The sequence below is a fragment of the Lactuca virosa genome, chromosome 9 (assembly GCF_052849685.1).
Source record: "Lactuca virosa cultivar CGN04683 chromosome 9, Lactuca_virosa_CGN04683_v6, whole genome shotgun sequence".
Lineage (NCBI taxonomy): Eukaryota > Viridiplantae > Streptophyta > Magnoliopsida > Asterales > Asteraceae > Lactuca > Lactuca virosa.
Window position 1 is genome coordinate 89,725,567 of NC_136434.1, and position 18,503 is coordinate 89,744,069.

General features: G+C 34.1%; 2 protein-coding genes across 2 annotated transcripts; both read right to left on the reverse strand.

Moving 5' to 3' along the window:
• Nucleotides 1-7,951: 7,951 nt before the first annotated feature.
• On the reverse strand, nucleotides 7,952-8,886 carry LOC145135908 (PEBP (phosphatidylethanolamine-binding protein) family protein). Its single transcript, XM_079070103.1, has 3 exons — nucleotides 8,712-8,886; nucleotides 8,274-8,614; nucleotides 7,952-8,196 (listed from the first exon to the last, which is right to left on the reverse strand). The coding sequence occupies exons 1-3, from the start codon at nucleotides 8,800-8,802 to the stop codon at nucleotides 8,122-8,124; spliced, it is 507 nt and encodes a 168-aa protein (XP_078926229.1). The 5' UTR covers nucleotides 8,803-8,886; the 3' UTR covers nucleotides 7,952-8,121.
• Nucleotides 8,887-12,819: 3,933 nt separating this feature from the next.
• On the reverse strand, nucleotides 12,820-16,381 carry LOC145135907 (receptor-like protein 7). Its single transcript, XM_079070102.1, has one exon. The coding sequence runs from the start codon at nucleotides 16,252-16,254 to the stop codon at nucleotides 12,853-12,855; it is 3,402 nt and encodes a 1,133-aa protein (XP_078926228.1). The 5' UTR covers nucleotides 16,255-16,381; the 3' UTR covers nucleotides 12,820-12,852.
• Nucleotides 16,382-18,503: the final 2,122 nt, after the last annotated feature.

Here is an 18,503-nt window from a genome sequence, read left to right on the forward strand (position 1 = left end):
ACTCGGAGATACTTTATATCTATGTGTTAGAAGAAAAGGAATATACACTCACTTGATCAGAAGATGATCAGACAGCACTACGGCTTTAAAAGTAGTATTCTTCGGTAAATCTAGAAGATCTTCACACACCGGGCTTCTCGCAGGCAGAGCTTCGGCTCAGAAACTCTTTTCTTCTCGGGATCTTCGGGCTTCGGGACTTGCTTCGGGTATCGGGATGATACCGGGGCTTTGGGGGTATAAAATAGAGCTTAGAGAAGGTATCGGAAGTGAGAGAGTGAAGGAATTAGCAACCAAAACCCGACTGCCCTTCGATTCTATTTATAGGGCTGATTTTTCGATTTTCACGTCGTGAACAGTGTTTTCACGTCGTGGGCTTGAACGTCATTGCATGCATCATTTTCCACTTGCTTTGTCAGGCTCCAAAAGGCGTCAGAAGTCAGTTCACGTCGTGAACACTGTTTTCACGTCGTGGTCTCTGATAGTTTTGGGGTTTCGCGCCCCGAACTTCATAAATTCATAACTTTCGCATACGAACTCCGTTTTCGACGTTCTTTATATCGACGCGTAGGTAAAAATAAGATCTACAACTTTCATTTAGACTTCGTCGGCTAATTTTGATTTAGTTTTTATTATATTTTTATTATATTATTTCTAGTAGGCCCGGACAGGAAAACTCCGTTAGAAATTCATAACTCCTTCGTCTGGCGTCCGTTTTCGTCTGGCTTTCTTCCGTTTCACTACTATCGATGAGATCTTCAATTCTCATTTAGAAAGCGTTAGCTAGAAATCACTCGATCTCAAATTCGAGTTTCGGGCTGCATACTGCTAAGTCGAAACTTCGAAAAATCATAACTTCCTCATACGAAGTCAGATTTGGGCATTCTTTTTATGCACACTCTCGGTTTAACGTATTCTACGACTTTCGTTTAGATTACTAAGGCTAGATATCACTCTATCTTAAATTCATATTTTACGTCATTCAGCGTCGTGCCGGTTCTATCGCGAAACTTCGACAGGTCATAAGTTCTTCGTTATAACTCGGATTTCGGCATTCTTTATATATTCGGAAACCTTGCCATGACCACTACCACATCCTTCATAGATATCGGGTTTATCTAACATTTCATTTTGACGCTTATTGTTATCCTTAATTCATTTAAGCCACATAATTAAGCAATTAAGCATAAAACACATAATACTCAAATAATACATTCTTATTATTTCAAAATGGGTTACAAAGGTTAACCTACGTCTGCTAATGACGAGCCGAGAAACACATGCGTTACAATTATCGAAAACACATTTTCATAATTGTTGAATAAAATCCAGGATCCTCCAAAAACATAAATCCATATCGTGTGTACAATCAAGCCGACGCCTTCCCGTGATCCTGAGAAATACCTGAAACACATATCACATAACATGGTAAGTACGAAGCTTAGTGAGTTCACCAAAATACCACACACATCTCATTAGCCTCTCATGGCTATACTCGAATAAGACCCTCCGGTCAATGTGTCTCAGTAGAACCCTCCGGTCCTACAACTCGGGTGGACCCTCCGGTCCTAATTCAGTAAGCTCAGAATAATACACAGCATAAATCACAAATACATAATGCAGGATATCACAATACTCAATATAAGCACATAAGACCCTCCGGACACACAAAAATTACCACTCTAGGTAAGTATAGTGAGAAGACTCACCTCATAAGCAAGCCAATAAGCCTCGTACACGAATCACTGGTCTAGCCTCCGCTTAACACATATGATAATTATCTCCAATTAGCACTTAAATCATAACTCTAAATAAACCATGCTAATTCCTCTCTTTAACTCTTGGGATGGGTAAAAGACCATTTTACCCCTCCATGGTCCTCATAATCCCTGTCTTGACCAAACCCTAAAGTCAACAAAAGTCAACACTCGAGTCAACAACCCAGGTTGACCAGACTCGCCGAGTACAGCTCATGAACTCGTCGTGTATCCCAGAACTCAGTATATCGCGAAAACCCGAGTCAACTCGCTGAGTTGCTAGCCAACTCGTCGAGTCCATGTAGTGTCCAGAATACCAGGAAAACCCCACCTACTCGTCGAGTTGTCCTATCAACTCGTCGAGTCTACTCTTAATCCAAAGACAGGTAAAACCCTTTCAACTCGTTGAGTTGTCTCATCAACTCGCCGAGTCTGTAACACGTCCAAACCATCGGGGTAAACCCTAACCGACTCGTCAAGTTGTCTCATCAACTCGTCGAGTCCCTTAAGTCTAATTTCTCATTCATACAATTTTGGACAGAAATAAGGTCTCATACTCTAGATCTAGCCTCCCAAGGCTAGATCACCACGTAAAGCTGCAAGCTTTACGTTCATGCATGGCATATAGGGCTCAAAATGCCAAAACATGCTCCATAAAGGTCTTTATGATTGAAGACTTGCCCAAAGCTTAATAAAGCTCGAATCTTTGGGCTCATAGGGACTCATATAGCTTAGATCTGTAATCTCAACTCCCATGACCAGCTCAACAACCCCAAACCAAAAGATGGATGGAATAAAGCCCTAAAACTCTCTAGAAAGAGATGTAACAAAAAGAATGATCAAGGAGATAGCTTTTTTCCTCCAATTGACAGCTAGCACCGAAAGAACACTGGACCCAAGGCTTCTTCTCGTTCCAACCCTTCTTGCTCTTTATTCCTCTTCTAAAAATGCACTTGACCACAAGATATTTAGCCTTTCTCTCTCTCAAAACGACTACAACTCGTCTAGGGTTTCTCTCAGTGTGTCTAAATGGCCAATTAAGGGCCTTTAAATAGGGTGCAAGCCCTAAAATTAGGGTTTTCTCAATACATAATCAACTCGTCGAGTCCAGCCCTCCAACTCGACGAGTAGGCTTCAAAACACGCGTGGCCAGCTCAGCCCCTACACAACGAGTCGGGACCAACCAACTCGTCGAGTAGGTTCCCAAAAGTGCATTATAACTCTTAAATTCTCATCCAGGATTCGGGATGTTACTAAACAACTTGTCACACCGTGGGAGATGGAATCTTCCCGTCCATGGATTTTTTTGTTTTGCCACACCGTGGAAATGACTTTTTCATGGCATAGGAACTGGGAATCAGATTTTCATAAATATGAAAGTCATCCAAAATTTTGTCTATTTTTCAGAATATCTTGAATCTTGTCAATCAGAGCTATGAGTCATGATATATGGTCAAAGTATTGACGAGTGGTCAAGCTGCCAGCAACGTCCTTTTTGTGTCTTTTGTGTCTTTTTCAGCTCCGTTTGCTTCATTTTGCATGCGAACATCCATTTTAGCTGTAATTTAACCTTTCAATAATATTAAGTATCATATCTCTGAAAATATATCAATTTATAGGTCAAATGTATTTAAATAATGCATAAATATATGTATAAAGATAAAAATATCACCCTTCGGGGGAAGTAATATGTCCCAGTTTGGATGGTCATAACAGAACCTTCGGGAGAAGTGATCAGTCCCAGTTTGGATGTTCATGAATGACCCTTTAGGAAAAGTGACCAGTCCTAGTTTGGATGATCATGATTGATCCTTCGGGAGAAGCAATATATGGTTAGTACCAACAATATGTGTTAGGAAATACATATACGTTATGTGATAGTATGTAATTAATTTGTGATTTATTAATTGAAGTTATTATGTGAAATGTATATGATTTGTATAATGGGTGAGTGTTATAACTACTCACTAAACCTTAGACTTATAGTTGTTACTTAATGTTTTTAGTTGCAGGTCCTTCAAGTTCGAAGGGCAAGGAGCCAACATGATTGAAGATATTTGGACATTCTCAGAGGGGCATGACACCCAATTTATCCATTCTATGCTACAATATGGTTTTCAAACAAGACTTAGCTTCCGCATTTTTACTAAGATTATGTTGATGTAACGTCAGAAAATGATTTTATGATTTATTAATGATTATGACTAAAACCTTTTGTGAAAACCTAAAATTTAGGGTTGATTTTTGACAAGTTACAGAAGACTCTTATATAAAGACAAACGAACCGGAATAACGAAGACCTTGACAAACTCGTCCATTTTCTAACCGAATCCTTTTTTATCTTGGATCGGATGAAACTATTTTTGATTTATCAGATTTGAACAGCTTATCCAACTTTTATAGGGCTTCAAACCTAATTGTTTATACTACTTACGAGAAATTAAATATCATCTTATATTCTTCCTACGTATTTTCCATATGAAATGATGACAAATGTTTAAAATATCGTGAATTTTGTAAAAATATGACACTAACAATGTTTTACATGGATATGAAAATAAATATGAAAAAATATAAGAGGACATTTAATTTCTCATTATTTACCATTGTTAAAATTTATGCTATATCAATATTATTCTAACATGTTAAATATACAATTTCTTTTTAAAATTTAGCTATTTGTTATGTTAATGAGAGAAAAAGAAGGGGATAATAGCATAAAAGTAATTAATTTTACATCAGAAATCTAATTTGACACTATGTTTTTTGGGAAAATGACTTACCAAGGTAATTAACTTTTCGGTATGTTCACATATAGGTAACTATCTTTTTTTTTGTACATATCTAGGTAACAAACTTGTTGGAAGTGTTCACATATGACCATTATGACCTGCTATAGCAGATTAAATCCTAGATGTGAACACTTTCAACAAGTTCGTTACCTAGAAGTGTACAAAAAAATAGTTACCCAAATATGAACAAAACGAAAAGTAAAAGTAAATTACACGAATGGTCCCTGTGGTTTGGGGGAATTTTTGTTTTTTGTCTCTAATTTATTTTTTTAACTTGGATGGCCCCTAGTGTTTATTTTTATTGCGTGTTTGGTCCTGTTTTATCTAAAAAGACTATTGTGTCCTTATTAATTAATTTTCTTATTTATGTATTTATTTTTTACATACTAAAAAAAATTAATAGACCCCACATATTTGTATCTTCTCGGATGATCTTTACTGTTTATTTTTTAATTAATTTATTCTTTAACTCGGAGGATCCCTACTGTTTAATTTTGTTACGAGTTTGGTCCCTGTCTTACCTAAAAAGACTATTGTGCCTTTATTATTATTATTTTTTAATTATGTATGTATACTTTATATATTTAAAAAAAATTAATAGACCCCACATATCTGTATCTCCTTACAATCTCATCTCTCATCGTCCTCAACTTCTATTTATTTTCCATCTTTAGTGATATCAACGTCTTCACCATCCCTTTTTTTTTGGTCCTTCAACTCCATCGAATCAACACCACAACCACTAAAGATGAAGAAACAGTAGGTTATGGTGTTGGTTCGCCAGAGTTGAAGTACCAAAAAAAGAAGGATGATGAAGACGTCGATGTCACTAAAGATGGAAAAGAAATAAAAGTTGGGGAGGATGAGAGATGGGATGTGACCGGTAAGACCCAAATTAAATTTCTCAAACGTGGTTTCAGGTTTATAGTGAGGAGATACAGGTATGTGGAGTCTGTTAATTTTTTTAAATAAATCAAAGATAAATACATAAATAAGAAAATTAATTAAAAAAATAAATTAATAAGGGCACAATGGTCTTTTTAGGTAAGACAGAGACCAAACGCGCAACAAAAAAAACACTAGGGATCATCTGAATTAAATTTCTCAAAAATGGTTTGAGGTTTATGGTGAGGAGATACAGATTTGTGGGGTCTATTAATTTTTTTAAATATATAAAAAATAAATACATAAATAAGAAAATTAATTAAAAAATAAATTAATAAGGGCAAAATAGTCTTTTTAGGTAAGCAGGGACTAAACGCGCAACAAAAATAAACAGTAAGGACCATCCGAATTAAAAAAATAAGTTAGGGACCAAAAACACAAATTCCTCCAAACCACAGGGACCATTCATGTAATTTATTTTTACTTTTCGTTTTATTCATATTTGGGTAACTATTTATTTTGTACACATCTAGGTAACGAACTTGTTGAAAGTGTTCACATCTAGGATTTAACCTGCTATAGCAGGTCATAATAGTCATATGTGAACACTTCCAACAAGTTTGTTATCTAGATATATACAAAAAAAAGACAGTTACCTATATGTGAACATACCAAAAAGTTAATTACCTTGGTAAGTCATTTTCCCTATGTTTTTTTGACTTGTTATGATTCTGACCACTTGATCGTAGGGAGCTGTTTGTCCCAAATCTCGATCCCGTATCGGTACCGTACCGGAACCTGTACCGAACCGTACCGAATTTAAAAGTATAGGACAGTACTTGGTACTCCAAATACATGAAATTCAGGAATTGGTATCGCCGGTACCGATTACCGAAAACCAGTACCATTCCCGGTACCGATGCCGGTGATGTTAATTCGATTCGGTATTCGAGATTGACTTTCGACCAAATTCGCTTTTCGAGAAATCGGAAACGGTACGGTTCAGTACCAGTTCCGTCCCATGCTCATCCCTACTTGACCGGTCTACCTGATTATCTGCTGACATAACATGATAACGTGCCATTTTTGATGATGTGACATGTTGACTTATCAAAATTGATTTTTTTTTTCACAAAAGACAATAAGTGTTCATTTTTTCCAATTTTGACATTAATTTTTAATTTCTTTTTTTCAATTTCGACATTTTAGTTTTTTTTCCAAACCAAAAATCATTTTTTTCTAATTTTGTTTTTGCCGACCATTTTTATTGGAAAATGTATCAATAATTTTTTTATTACATTTTAAACAATTTACATACACTTTTTTTCATTTAAAAACCATATATTCCTATAAATACAAGGGTTTTTTTTTACATTTAAAACTAAAAAGAAAATCTTAATGTCTTTTTTAGAAAAAAAAAATCAATTTTGATACGTTAAAATATCATAACAGAATGTCATATCATAAAACCGACACATTATCATGTTACTTCATCAGACAACCAGATTGACCGGTTAAAATAATTAGGGGTCACAACTCTCGACCCAACCCGTAACCTGACACCGACCAACCCGAAAATAAACGGGTTTAGGTTGATATTTTTGACCCACCAACCCACCAACCTGCCAACCCGCCAACAAATATATATATATATATATATATATATATATATATATATATATATATATATATATATATATATATATATATATATATTACTTACGTTCAAAAAATAGATATATTTTTTTATTAATGAAATCTACTTTCCTTCCTTCTGTATTCGTAATATTTCGTATCATGTGACTTTGTATTTCTTTGCATATTCATATAATCTTGTGGCTAGTTTTTTGTGGTGCCCTAATTAAAAAAGAGGACACACATGCAACATACTCACGATCCAGTCACAAACAAAGAACGGAAGAACGCATCTTTCCATATTCGTAAAATCGTGAGTTCTTTTTAGTACAAATAGTAGACGACATAAAGTTATTTATGTAGCTTCCAAAATATCATAAATTTAATTTTACATATTTGAATCTATTTGAAGTTCATCATGAAAAAGTCGGTTTTGGAAGAAAAAATGTGAATTCTAGAAACTGGTTTTTGGATATTTTTGAACAATTACATTTCATATATGTTTTCATTTTTCAATTGTATTTACATGTTAATGATTTTATGACTTTACGTTGAAAACCTTTTTTTATATTAATGGTTTTAATCATTTTATGACTTTATGTTGAAAAAACCTCATTTTTTGAAAATATGTTATTTATGAAACGGGTTATGCGGGTTCGACCTGCTAACCAGTGAACTCGAGTTATATGGGTTGGGTTGGATTGAGATTTCCAACCCACCTACTCATATATTATATGGGTTGGATTGAGTTTATATTTTCTGACCCGTTAACCCGTCAATTCGTGACCCGCCAACTCGAACCCAACCCGATTGCAACCCGATTGCAAGGCCTAAAAATAATAAGACAGTTAAAATTGTAAAAATTAAAAAACAAAATGCACAGCATGACATTAAAATTCTAGTGGAAACTTAGTGGTTTTTGTCCTGTTTATCCAAAAAGAAAACATATGTATTTGATATTTCTATAGACGATGGCAACAAAGAAAATTCCCGTACAAAATCGAAAGCAAGTATGCATTATTCAAGATTCATTAAAAACGACGAAACTCTGCTGTTCAATGGATTGCTGTAAGAACGGCTTCCCCAAGCACATGACCATCAATGGCCTCCACCAGCTTCTCTTTGGTCACCTATGGATAATGGATTAATCCAAACAAATTAGCCATAAAAACACGTAAATTAAGAAACTAATAAATCTCTTAATTACCTTATTTCCCAAATCGATTTCATCATCCAACGCATAAAGCTTGAACTCAAACCGATGTCCAAACGTCGGCAACTTTGGGCTACGCCATCCTGGTAGCTTGAAATCATTGTTCCCTTCCTTGATATTAGCAAAATCGCCACCCTTCTCCTCCTCTTTGCCGGAAAATCCCTCCGGCAACCCTTTCAAGGTTGGTGGTATATTGATCACCACCCACAAAGTCCACGGAACCAGCGGACCATTTGGGTCCGGTGCGTCGATATCCTCCGCCACCAGTGCTAATGTTTTCGTCCCACTAGGAATGTTGTACCATTCTAACGGCGGCGAAATATCTCTCTGTGTACCTGAAAGTTCGAACATTGATAAATCAAATGATCAAGCTAATGAATTAATCTTCCCTACTGAAAATCTAGTAAAGAAAGGAGTAACAGTTATATATACCTTGACCTTCGGATGTGTATTTTCTTGGGAGCCGGCCTTCATGATCGATGCCGGAAGATGTAAGTCTGAACTCATCGCTTGCATTCGCCATTGTTGGTTGGATCTTCTAAGTTAATTCAAGATCTTGTATATATAATATATATCTTCTTATTTGATATTGGAGAATAAGAGTCTTGAGATTAGGAAACTAATTGTTTTCTGTTGTGATGTTTGACGTGTAAGAAGCTTATGGAGTGTCGTAGATGAATAAGGTTCTGTAGCTTGTTGACACGTTTAATTAAGAGTTGTAGCAGGTTAGAATAGCTTGCTGGCTCTTGACACCTTGCCATCCACGTGGCAGTTAGAGTCGAAAGAACAATAGTATCACGTTTTCCATCGTTTGTTTTTAATTTGTTGGATAAATAATACTAAAAAGATCAAATCCACTTTGGGGTTTTAATCACGACAATTAGAATTTGTAGTGTTTCTTTAGGGGTGTATACTGTATACTCAAAGAAAATTAGAAAATTGATTTAAGAAGATGGTATGATATTTAATACCACTAGATAAAGAAAACGACAAATTATTGGGTTGGGTTTGGGGTTGTTGGGTTGCAAGAAATTATTGCTGGGCTAGAATTTTGAAAATTATGAATTGGTTGAGGTTATTAATTATTTCATTCGTAAGAAAGGTATATGAGGAACACAAGAAGAGTGGTAGAAGTGAAAGTTGTTGAGACCGCTTGGAAATTTGATTCATCCATTGTATGTTAGGTAGAAGAATCGAATGAGTTTCTAAAAATGCAGGGAGCGGGAGCAACATATATAGTCAAATATAGGAGATAAACCATTGCTAGTATAGGTAAAGGGATTTTTTCAGGGATCGTGGCGTCAATTGTATAAGAAGGTCAACGATATTCTTCATTTTGGTGAAATATTCGGTGATCGAGGAATCTCCCATAAGTTTATAATCCAATTGAATGAATGACATTTGCATCTTTTTTGTCACCAAAAAAGGTTACGTCGTCAATTAATGTGGAACAATACTATTAACACACACACACACACATATATATATATATATATATATATATATATATATATATATATATATATATATATATATATATATATATATATATATATATATATATATATCCGGTAAGAAATTTTTTTTTTGACAGGATGATAAAAGGTGTTTTTTTCGGCATATTTTTTTAGCGAACAAAACAAACAAATCAAATAAAATATAACATGATTCACAAAAACAAAAAATAAATAAAAATAATAATAAAATAATAATAATCCCAAAAAAACATCTCGATGGTTTATTTTTACGATAATTTTGTTGATATTCACTAAAATTGTCATAAAAACGAATTTTTTCTTGATTGACAATCATGAATTTGTTTTTTGAGAACTTTTTCTTGTGAATTATCTTATTTTTGAATCAATTCATTTTGTTTATTTGCTAAAAAAATATGTATATAAAAATTTTCTTACTTTTCTATCAAAAATTTTCTTTTTGTTTGATCTTTGTTATATATACATATATATATATATATATATATATATATATATATATATATATATATATATATATATATATATATATATATATATATATATATATATATATATATATATATATATAAAAGAGGCTAGGTAATAGTAAAGTTACTATCTTTGGGTTTTTGTCGCAACAGTTTGGAAATCTTAGATTTTGGTCCCTTATCACCCACATCTTCTTTTCTAGCTAAACTTTTTTCCTTTTGCTTATTTGACTCGTTAAAAGATAAAATATAACCCAAAATCGGCCCATTTATATAATTGAGGAGTTGATTTTTGTAACTAATTAAAACATCATATAATTACAAAGTTATAGTATCAACATAATCATCTAACTTTATAAGCGGTATATGATGCATACACTCCACTTTGTGTGACCTTCCAACTCTTTTGTTTTTAGCTTTAACTTTTTGATTTACCTCCTTGACATGTTAAATGATCAAATATAACCCAAATTGACTTATTTTTATTTTAAATGGGTCGAAACTGCTACATTTTTTTTGTCATTAGTAATCATCATTAAGGAGTATAATACTTTTATTCAACCATCTTTGAAGTCAAATTATTGCTTTTATTTTAAGAATTAGCACTGTAACTTGCATAATTTCTCAATATTTTCAGGTTACCAAATGCTCCCGACATGGAGATCTATTCGATGTACGGAGTCGGGATCCCAACCTAAAGAGCATTTGCAGTTTGTTGTATTATGATTGCTTTGTTAAACATTCATTATTGCCGCTAAAATGCAAAAATATCATCTAAGTTTGTAATATTTAAACGATTCTTCCGATTGGTTTAAACAGTAATGTAATTTCTTAGGCATTTCATTAAAATTATATGTACTTCTATTTATACTTAAAAATGTCCAGATTATTAACATATTTTCGCATGGAAGTTGTTGCATTATGATCATTTTAGAAATGCCACGACATTTACAAATTTCAATTAAGCCTCCACAGATTTCGCTAAACTTATTCGAACCCGCGCCAATGGCGCGGGAGGTTTTACTAGTTAAAGTTATTTTAGGTAGTTTAATGTTTCCTTATAAGTAAGTTGGGCAATTGTAGGTAGGGATTTAAAGAACAGAGCAAAACGGGTTCATGTTCATGTTCATTCATTTAAGGCTTAATATTGAACTGAACAAACGAATAACATGAATGCATAAACATATTGATCTTCTTGTTTGTGTTCGTTCATTTAATAACTTAATTTGTTAATGTTCGTTACTTAAGAAACTACTCATAAATCATAAATCAACTGAAGATAAACGTACATAATGAACAAAGGTTTATCACAACATCCAAACTATGATAAAGGTTTATCATTTTTAGCCCTTGTGGTTTTCCAACTTACATCTCTTCCGAAAGTTTTAAGTTCTAACCTTTATTGCCTTGGACTAATATATATTTTTCTAAAAGTAGCCATTATAAATGAACAAAAAATGAACATTTATATAAAGGAACGAACAAACATGAACAAACTTAAACAGACATTTACTAATGTAAATTAATGAATGAGATCATTGTTTGTCTTTGTTCATTTAATGAAACAAACAAAAAAATTATTCATGTTTGTTCGTTTATTAAATAAACAAACTTCAGACCGAACGGTTCATGCACAAAACGTTTAGTTCATTTACAACGCTAATCGTAGGGGTTCAAGAAGCTGCTATTCCCACTTTTACAACCACGATTTGCTAAGATGTGCTCACAAAAATTTAGTAAGTTAGCACTAATTTTGGTGTAATTTACAATGTGGTTACTATGCTTATGTAATGTTGTAATAGCATATGATCTTTGAAAATCTTGTTGGTCAAAGCACACAACATTTTTTTAGTGAATCATAAGCCTTATTTTGATGTCCTTACTTATTATATAAGGGTGGTTGATGCGTTGCTTAGAGCATCAACAATAGAGTTTTTTCATTTTGAAAAAGCTCTCTTCCTACTGTGAGGAGTTTTTTCACTTGAAGTTTTTTCAAGAAAGTTTGTTAATTAATTACAAGTTTTTCATTGAGCTTTTTTAACCATTATTGTGGGCCCATATATATTCAACCAATTGTAATTAGCCAATTAATACAAAAAGCCATACAATAGTATAAATAATTTTGATGAGTCACATATGGATTATGCAAAAGCTCTCATGCTGTGGGTATTATTTAAGCTTTTTGGGTTGGTGATATGCCAATGAAATGACATCAAAAAGCTTTGTAAAAAAAGCTCTCCTATTATAGATTATAGATGCTCTTAACGGGTTTGGTTATGACAAGACTTTAATAGACATTTTAGCCGTGTAAACAACATGACACTATGTTGACCATGTAACTACGCAATACACCGTATTAGTACGTTCTTATTTCCATTGAATTAAGTAATTTCCAACAGCCCTAGGGAGTTTTTAAGAATCATTGTTCATAAACCTTGTTATGAAAAAATGGGGTGTTACACAAACCATGTTGTGAAGCTTATCAAGCTAATAATTATAGAAACAATTATATTCTTCTCCATTCTCCTACATCTAGAATTCACATTCTGTATCTATGTACATATGAAAAATCAGAAGGAGATCAAAAGAAAGAAATTTATATATCAAAACTCACAATTTGGTAAACGGAGACTCTACTTCCGTTGAAGAAGTGGACACTGAAGTAGACAATGTTGGTGTTTGGTCAAAGCAAGTGCATTTTGTATCATGAATGGCTTGTTTCCTAGAGAAATCAAGTTTGGTACAAAACACACAATACCTTCCTTTAGACTGATCAACTTCTGAGAGAAATTCATCTTCATCTGAGCTTTCATCAATGTCTTGTGTCTCCTTTTCATCATGTTCATCTTGGTTGAATAACCCATAAGCTGCATAATGGATACCTAAAATCAGACAGATTATCTCCACAATCTTGTTTGTGTACTTGTCCCAGAAGTTTCTCCCTTGCTTAGACAACACGAGAGGCCCTATAACAATGGCTGCACCTGCCCCGAATCCCACTCCAGTGAATATAAACTGCCAATCATATCCATTAGAATCTTCAAAATTTGGTGCATTTTTTGATACGATTACACCTTGGCTAGTGCACCTTCTGTTTAATGGAAACCCGCATAATCCTTTGTTTCCTTCAAAGGAACCCTCCTCAAAAGTCTGAAATTGGGAGCCTGGTGGGATTCTTCCGCTCAATTGATTGTTTGATAGATTAAGGAAAGAAAGGAATGAAAGAGTTGTGAGCACTGATGGGATGACTCCATTCAGTTTGTTTGATGACATGTCTAATGATTCCAGCTGACTCAAATTTCCTATAGATGATGGAATTGAACCAGTGAAGTCATTATGTGATACATTGAGCATATACAGAGCAGTGAGTCTCCCAATTGTTGTTGGTATTTCTCCTGAAAAATGGTTGCTTGAGATATCAACGGATGTGAAGAGTGTCAAGATTTTCAGCAGCTCCAACTCAAGTCCTTTGATCATGACTGTCACAGTATCCTGATAGTAGAATTCATTAAGAGTTAAGACCTTGAAACTGAGGTGTTTCTTACTCGATTCTTCACCATCATCATTAACCATCATTGAATCCCATTGCCAGAAACAATCTGTAGGGACAGTTCCGTTGAATTCATTGTGAGCTATGTCTAGAATCTGAATCTTTGACCAGTTGTTGCGTTCTTGATCCCTACAACGCACAGACCCATGAAACTTGTTGTTTCGCAAAACAAGGACACGTAAACTCGTATTGTTACGCAAAAAGCATGGAAAAGTGTCGATCATGTTGTTGTTGCCAAGGTTTAAGACTTCTAGCATGTTGCAATTGACAAGAGATCCTGGGATCTCCCCTTCTAAACGGTTTCCATGCAGGTCTAGAGTGTTTAGACCACAGATGCTAGGGAATATTCCCTCGATTCTTCCACTGAGACTATTGCCACCCAAGTTGAGTACCCCAATACTGCCACCACCAGATTCGATCAAACATTGTGGTATCCTTCCAGTTAAATTGTTGTTTGACAAATCAAGAACCTTTAGGTAGGTAGCATTGCAGATGGATCCAGGGATCTCCCTAGTGAGTGAATTGTTAGAAACCGAAAAGAAATATGCATACAAGAGGTTTACCCCAATGGTTTCAGGGAGTGAGGAATTGAAAAGATTGTTGGAGTAATCAATGAAGGTAGCAGTTTTTGGTGGAATTGGAATCGCCCCATGGAGGCGATTGGAATGCAGGTCGAGGACAGCAAGATCGGGCAGAAAATAGGGCTCTTGGAGGCTATTTAACTGGTTACGAGAAAGGTTCAGATACGAAAGGCCTCCATTGCCAAGTTGCCAGATCCAGTTTGGTATTTCTCCATCAATTTTGTTGTCTGAAAGGTCTAGAGTTATCAATCTTGATTGGTTGTGTAGTTTAGGGAACTTCTGAAGATTGCATGAAGCCAACCTTAATGAGAAAAACTTTGGAAGATGAGACAAAGGGATTGGGCTCGTTATAACTGACAAGTTGTTGAAGGAAAGATCAAGGGTTGTTAGGTTGCTTAGACCCTGGAAATCTTTTGTATAAATCGTGCCATTGAGGTTGTTTGAAGATAGCAAGAGGATATTAAGCCTTCCAAGTTGAAAGAAGGACTTGGGAATTTGTCCTTTCAACTTGTTACTGCTCAAATCAAGAGTGTCCAGTAAAGATGCAGATGGATTAGTAAAATTAGCAAGTACACCATCAAAATTGTTGTTGGAAAGCTGGATCTTTTGCAGTTGTTGAAGATTGAACAGAGACGAAGGTAGGCTTCCATTGAAGGTATTGAACCTTAGATTAATTAACACAAGATTTTGAAGATCTTGGAAGTGAGCAGAAGGGATGGTACCCGATAAACTGTTTCGTGAGAGGTCAATATGGGTAAGATTCTTGCACAGCTGAAATGATGGGATTTGGCCAGTAAAGTTGTTTAAGGACAAGTCGAGGTAAGTTAATTGGGTGAGATTCTCCATGGACTTGGGAATTCTTCCACTGAAATTGTTATTTGGAAGCTCAATCCGGGATAAGCTCTTAAGATTCCCGATAGATTCCGGTATTGCTCCTGAAAGGTTTGTGTTGCTGAGCACTAAACTTTGAAGAGATCCATTCACAGGAAAATCTGATAAGGAACCATGAAGATTCATATTGCTTGATAGATCCAGACTCTGTAATTTCTGCAATTCGAGGACCTTTGAGGGAAACGTTCCACGCAAATTACAAGCACCAAGATGCAGAACAGTCAGATTTCTGAAATTGCCAAAGAAATCTGGAATTGGAGTGCTAAGATTGTTCTGAGCCAGTCGAATTACAGAAAGTGACTGTAGGTTCCCAAGGGAGTCATCTAAAGGGCCTGAAAGCTGACAAGTTGACAAGCTCAAAGCCTCCAAATCAAGCAAAGAAGAGGATAAAGCCTGGCACCAATCTGATTTTTGTGCCGATATGTTCACACTATCCAGATAAAGAACTTTAAGCTGTGTGAGGTTTTTGATAAGCATGCCTAGATTGGGGCTCTCAAGTTTCAGTGAGCGAAAGGAGAAAAAAGAAGACAGATCAAGAACTTGAAGCTTTGTCAGATGCGACAATTCTCCAGGAATCTGGCCTGAAAACCACGAATTTGACAAGTTCAAATTCCTTAAACTAGTCAAACTGCCAAATCCTGAAGGAATCGGTGTGGAATTGAAGTTATTTCCAGCCAGATTCAGCGTCTCAAGACTCTCTAAACGGAAGAGAGAACTAGAATCATCAATACCACCAGATATCGTTTCGTTGCTTAAATCTAGACTGATAACCTGACCCCCAATGCTGCAATTAACACCTATCCAGGTGCAGCAATCTGCTGCATTTGGCTCCCAAGACACTAATTTTGATGATAACAAAGAATTGAACTGTAATTCGTTCTTCAACCGGATCAAAATCGATTGCTGCTCGATTTCACATATACCAGAAACACCAAATAAAATTAAGTAAAACTGTATGAAGAAAATCTGAAAACAGAAGTGATTTCTCATTGGAAAGTAGAGTTCAAGACACCCACATGATGCGCATACACTTCGGAGGCTCTATAATTAAAACCCATCAACTGAAATAACGAAACAAGAATACCTTTTTTCCCCTTATGTGGGTTTGAACCTAAATTTTCTTTGCAGTAAAGAAGGTTGAAAATCGGAATTGGGTGTTGTTGGGTTCGACCTAATTCAATTGGCTTACCAGGTCTTTGCGTTGACTACAATGAATCTATGAATAAGAGAGTGGTTGAATAATCAGTGAGCCGTTTGTTTTGACTTGTGGCGTTGGTGATGCGTACGTTTGTGTTTTTGCTGGCAAGTGGCAACCCACTCCAAGACTTTTATTACGTCTAAAAAACACCCCTCCTTTTATTTATTCCCCATATTATTTAATTTTTTTAATTTGAAAAACAAATTAATAATCAAATCAAAGGCGAGAACAGTAACGTTAAACATATAAAATTAATTCAAAGTTTATTAAATATATATTTGGATATTCCAAATCAAATGAGGACATACCATAACAAAACAGATAAATAATATATATATATATATATATATATATATATATATATATATATATATATATATATATATAGGGTTAGGTTCATCTGAGACGGCCTAATTTTGTGAGACCGTGAGACGCAATGCCATTCATTTAATAGATAAAACAAAAATATTTTTAAAATTCAAAATAATTGAAAATTTTCGAAATTTTTTTTTTCCAATATTATTTTCGAAATATATATTTTCCAAAAAAAAAATAAAAAAAATACCAAAAAAATAAAAAAAATACATTTTTTTACATATTCTAGTAGAATATTAGAATATTCTACATATCTGGCAAATCTAGTTGAATATTCTGACATTCTAAAAATCACATTAGAATACATACAGTGTAATATTCTATTAGAATATTTCACATATTTTTCAAAAAAAACAACGGTAATTTTTATTTTAATTTATTTTAATTTAATTTTATTTTTTTAAGGTAAATAAAGTTCCGAAAATAATAATTAAAAAATAATATATATATATATATATATATATATATATATATATAATATGGCTAGACGCCTTGTTTTAGATTTTTTTTAAATATATTTTTAGTAGATCATTTTTTATACAAAGTACACCCCTTCCTCATATTATATAATATATACCCCTAAATGTGAGTGTAATTGTGTTTGTGCACCTTCCTGATGTGACACTGTATGTGAGTGAAATGATATTTACAGCATAACTCAATGTAAGAAATCCAAGAATATAATAAAACATTTATTATGGAATACAATTCATATTCATATGTTGATTTTTAAGTTATACGAGGTGTATTTTATATATTTATTTTAATATATATTATTTTTAATTAATCTTCATGTATATTTTTCTTTTTTATTCTTTTATATATATTTCGGGTATTTTCTAGTTTTTGTGTTTAATTTCAGATTTATTGAAGACTATGCGGAGCGATGCGATAGAGGGAAATGTAGAAATCAAATGGACTTGAAGATCGGTGACTTTGAAGATGATGAAAAATAGGCTAGTTGGTGAATAGAAACTTGAAAAAAATTTGGGCTACTTGATTTATGAAGAATTGGATTATTGGCCTTGGATTTAAAGAAGATGGAAACAACATTTGGGTTTATGAATTTGAGTGATCAAGCTTGAGTGGGTCAGGTTGGGAAACCTGGTGAGTACATAGGGTTTTCAACCCACAATAATTTAATTATTATGTTTAAACATCAAACAATCAACCCAATTACTCATCCCCATTATCTTCCTTACTCTTAAGGTCTACCCTAAGAGTCATCTATCCTGCATTCGTTCATTACGAAGTCCATTGCTTCCAAGGTTTATATGACAGGCACTAAGTCCATAGCTGCCAATGCTCGTTCGTAAAGCACTAATTCCATAGCTGCTAAAGCTCATTCATCGGGTACTAAATCCATAGCTACCAGTGTTTATCTAATAGATACTAAGTCCATAGCTACCAACGTTTATCTAACATGTACTAAGTCCATAGCTGTCAACGTTTATTCGATAGACACTAAGTCCATAGCTGTCAATGTTATTTGTTAGGCACTAAGTTTATAGCTGCTAATGTTCACTCATATCATCTTTCATCTCTCATCATTCATCTACCCATGTGTTTACCCAACATATTCGTAGATATAAAATATATATACAGTTTAAATTATTTAAAACGTGTATAAAATCGTTCATCCAGCATAGATAGCAAGTATACAGGT

Coding starts and splice junctions, on each gene's coding strand:
- LOC145135908 (XM_079070103.1), bottom strand. CDS start 8,802: ATGGCGAATGCAAGCGATGAGTTCAGACTTACATCTTCCGGCATCGAT. Junction 8,615..8,711: donor ATACACATCCGAAGGTCAAG/GTATATATAACT, acceptor TCGAACTTTCAG/GTACACAGAGAGATATTTCG. Junction 8,197..8,273: donor AAATCGATTTGGGAAATAAG/GTAATTAAGAGA, acceptor CATTATCCATAG/GTGACCAAAGAGAAGCTGGT.
- LOC145135907 (XM_079070102.1), bottom strand. CDS start 16,254: ATGAGAAATCACTTCTGTTTTCAGATTTTCTTCATACAGTTTTACTTA.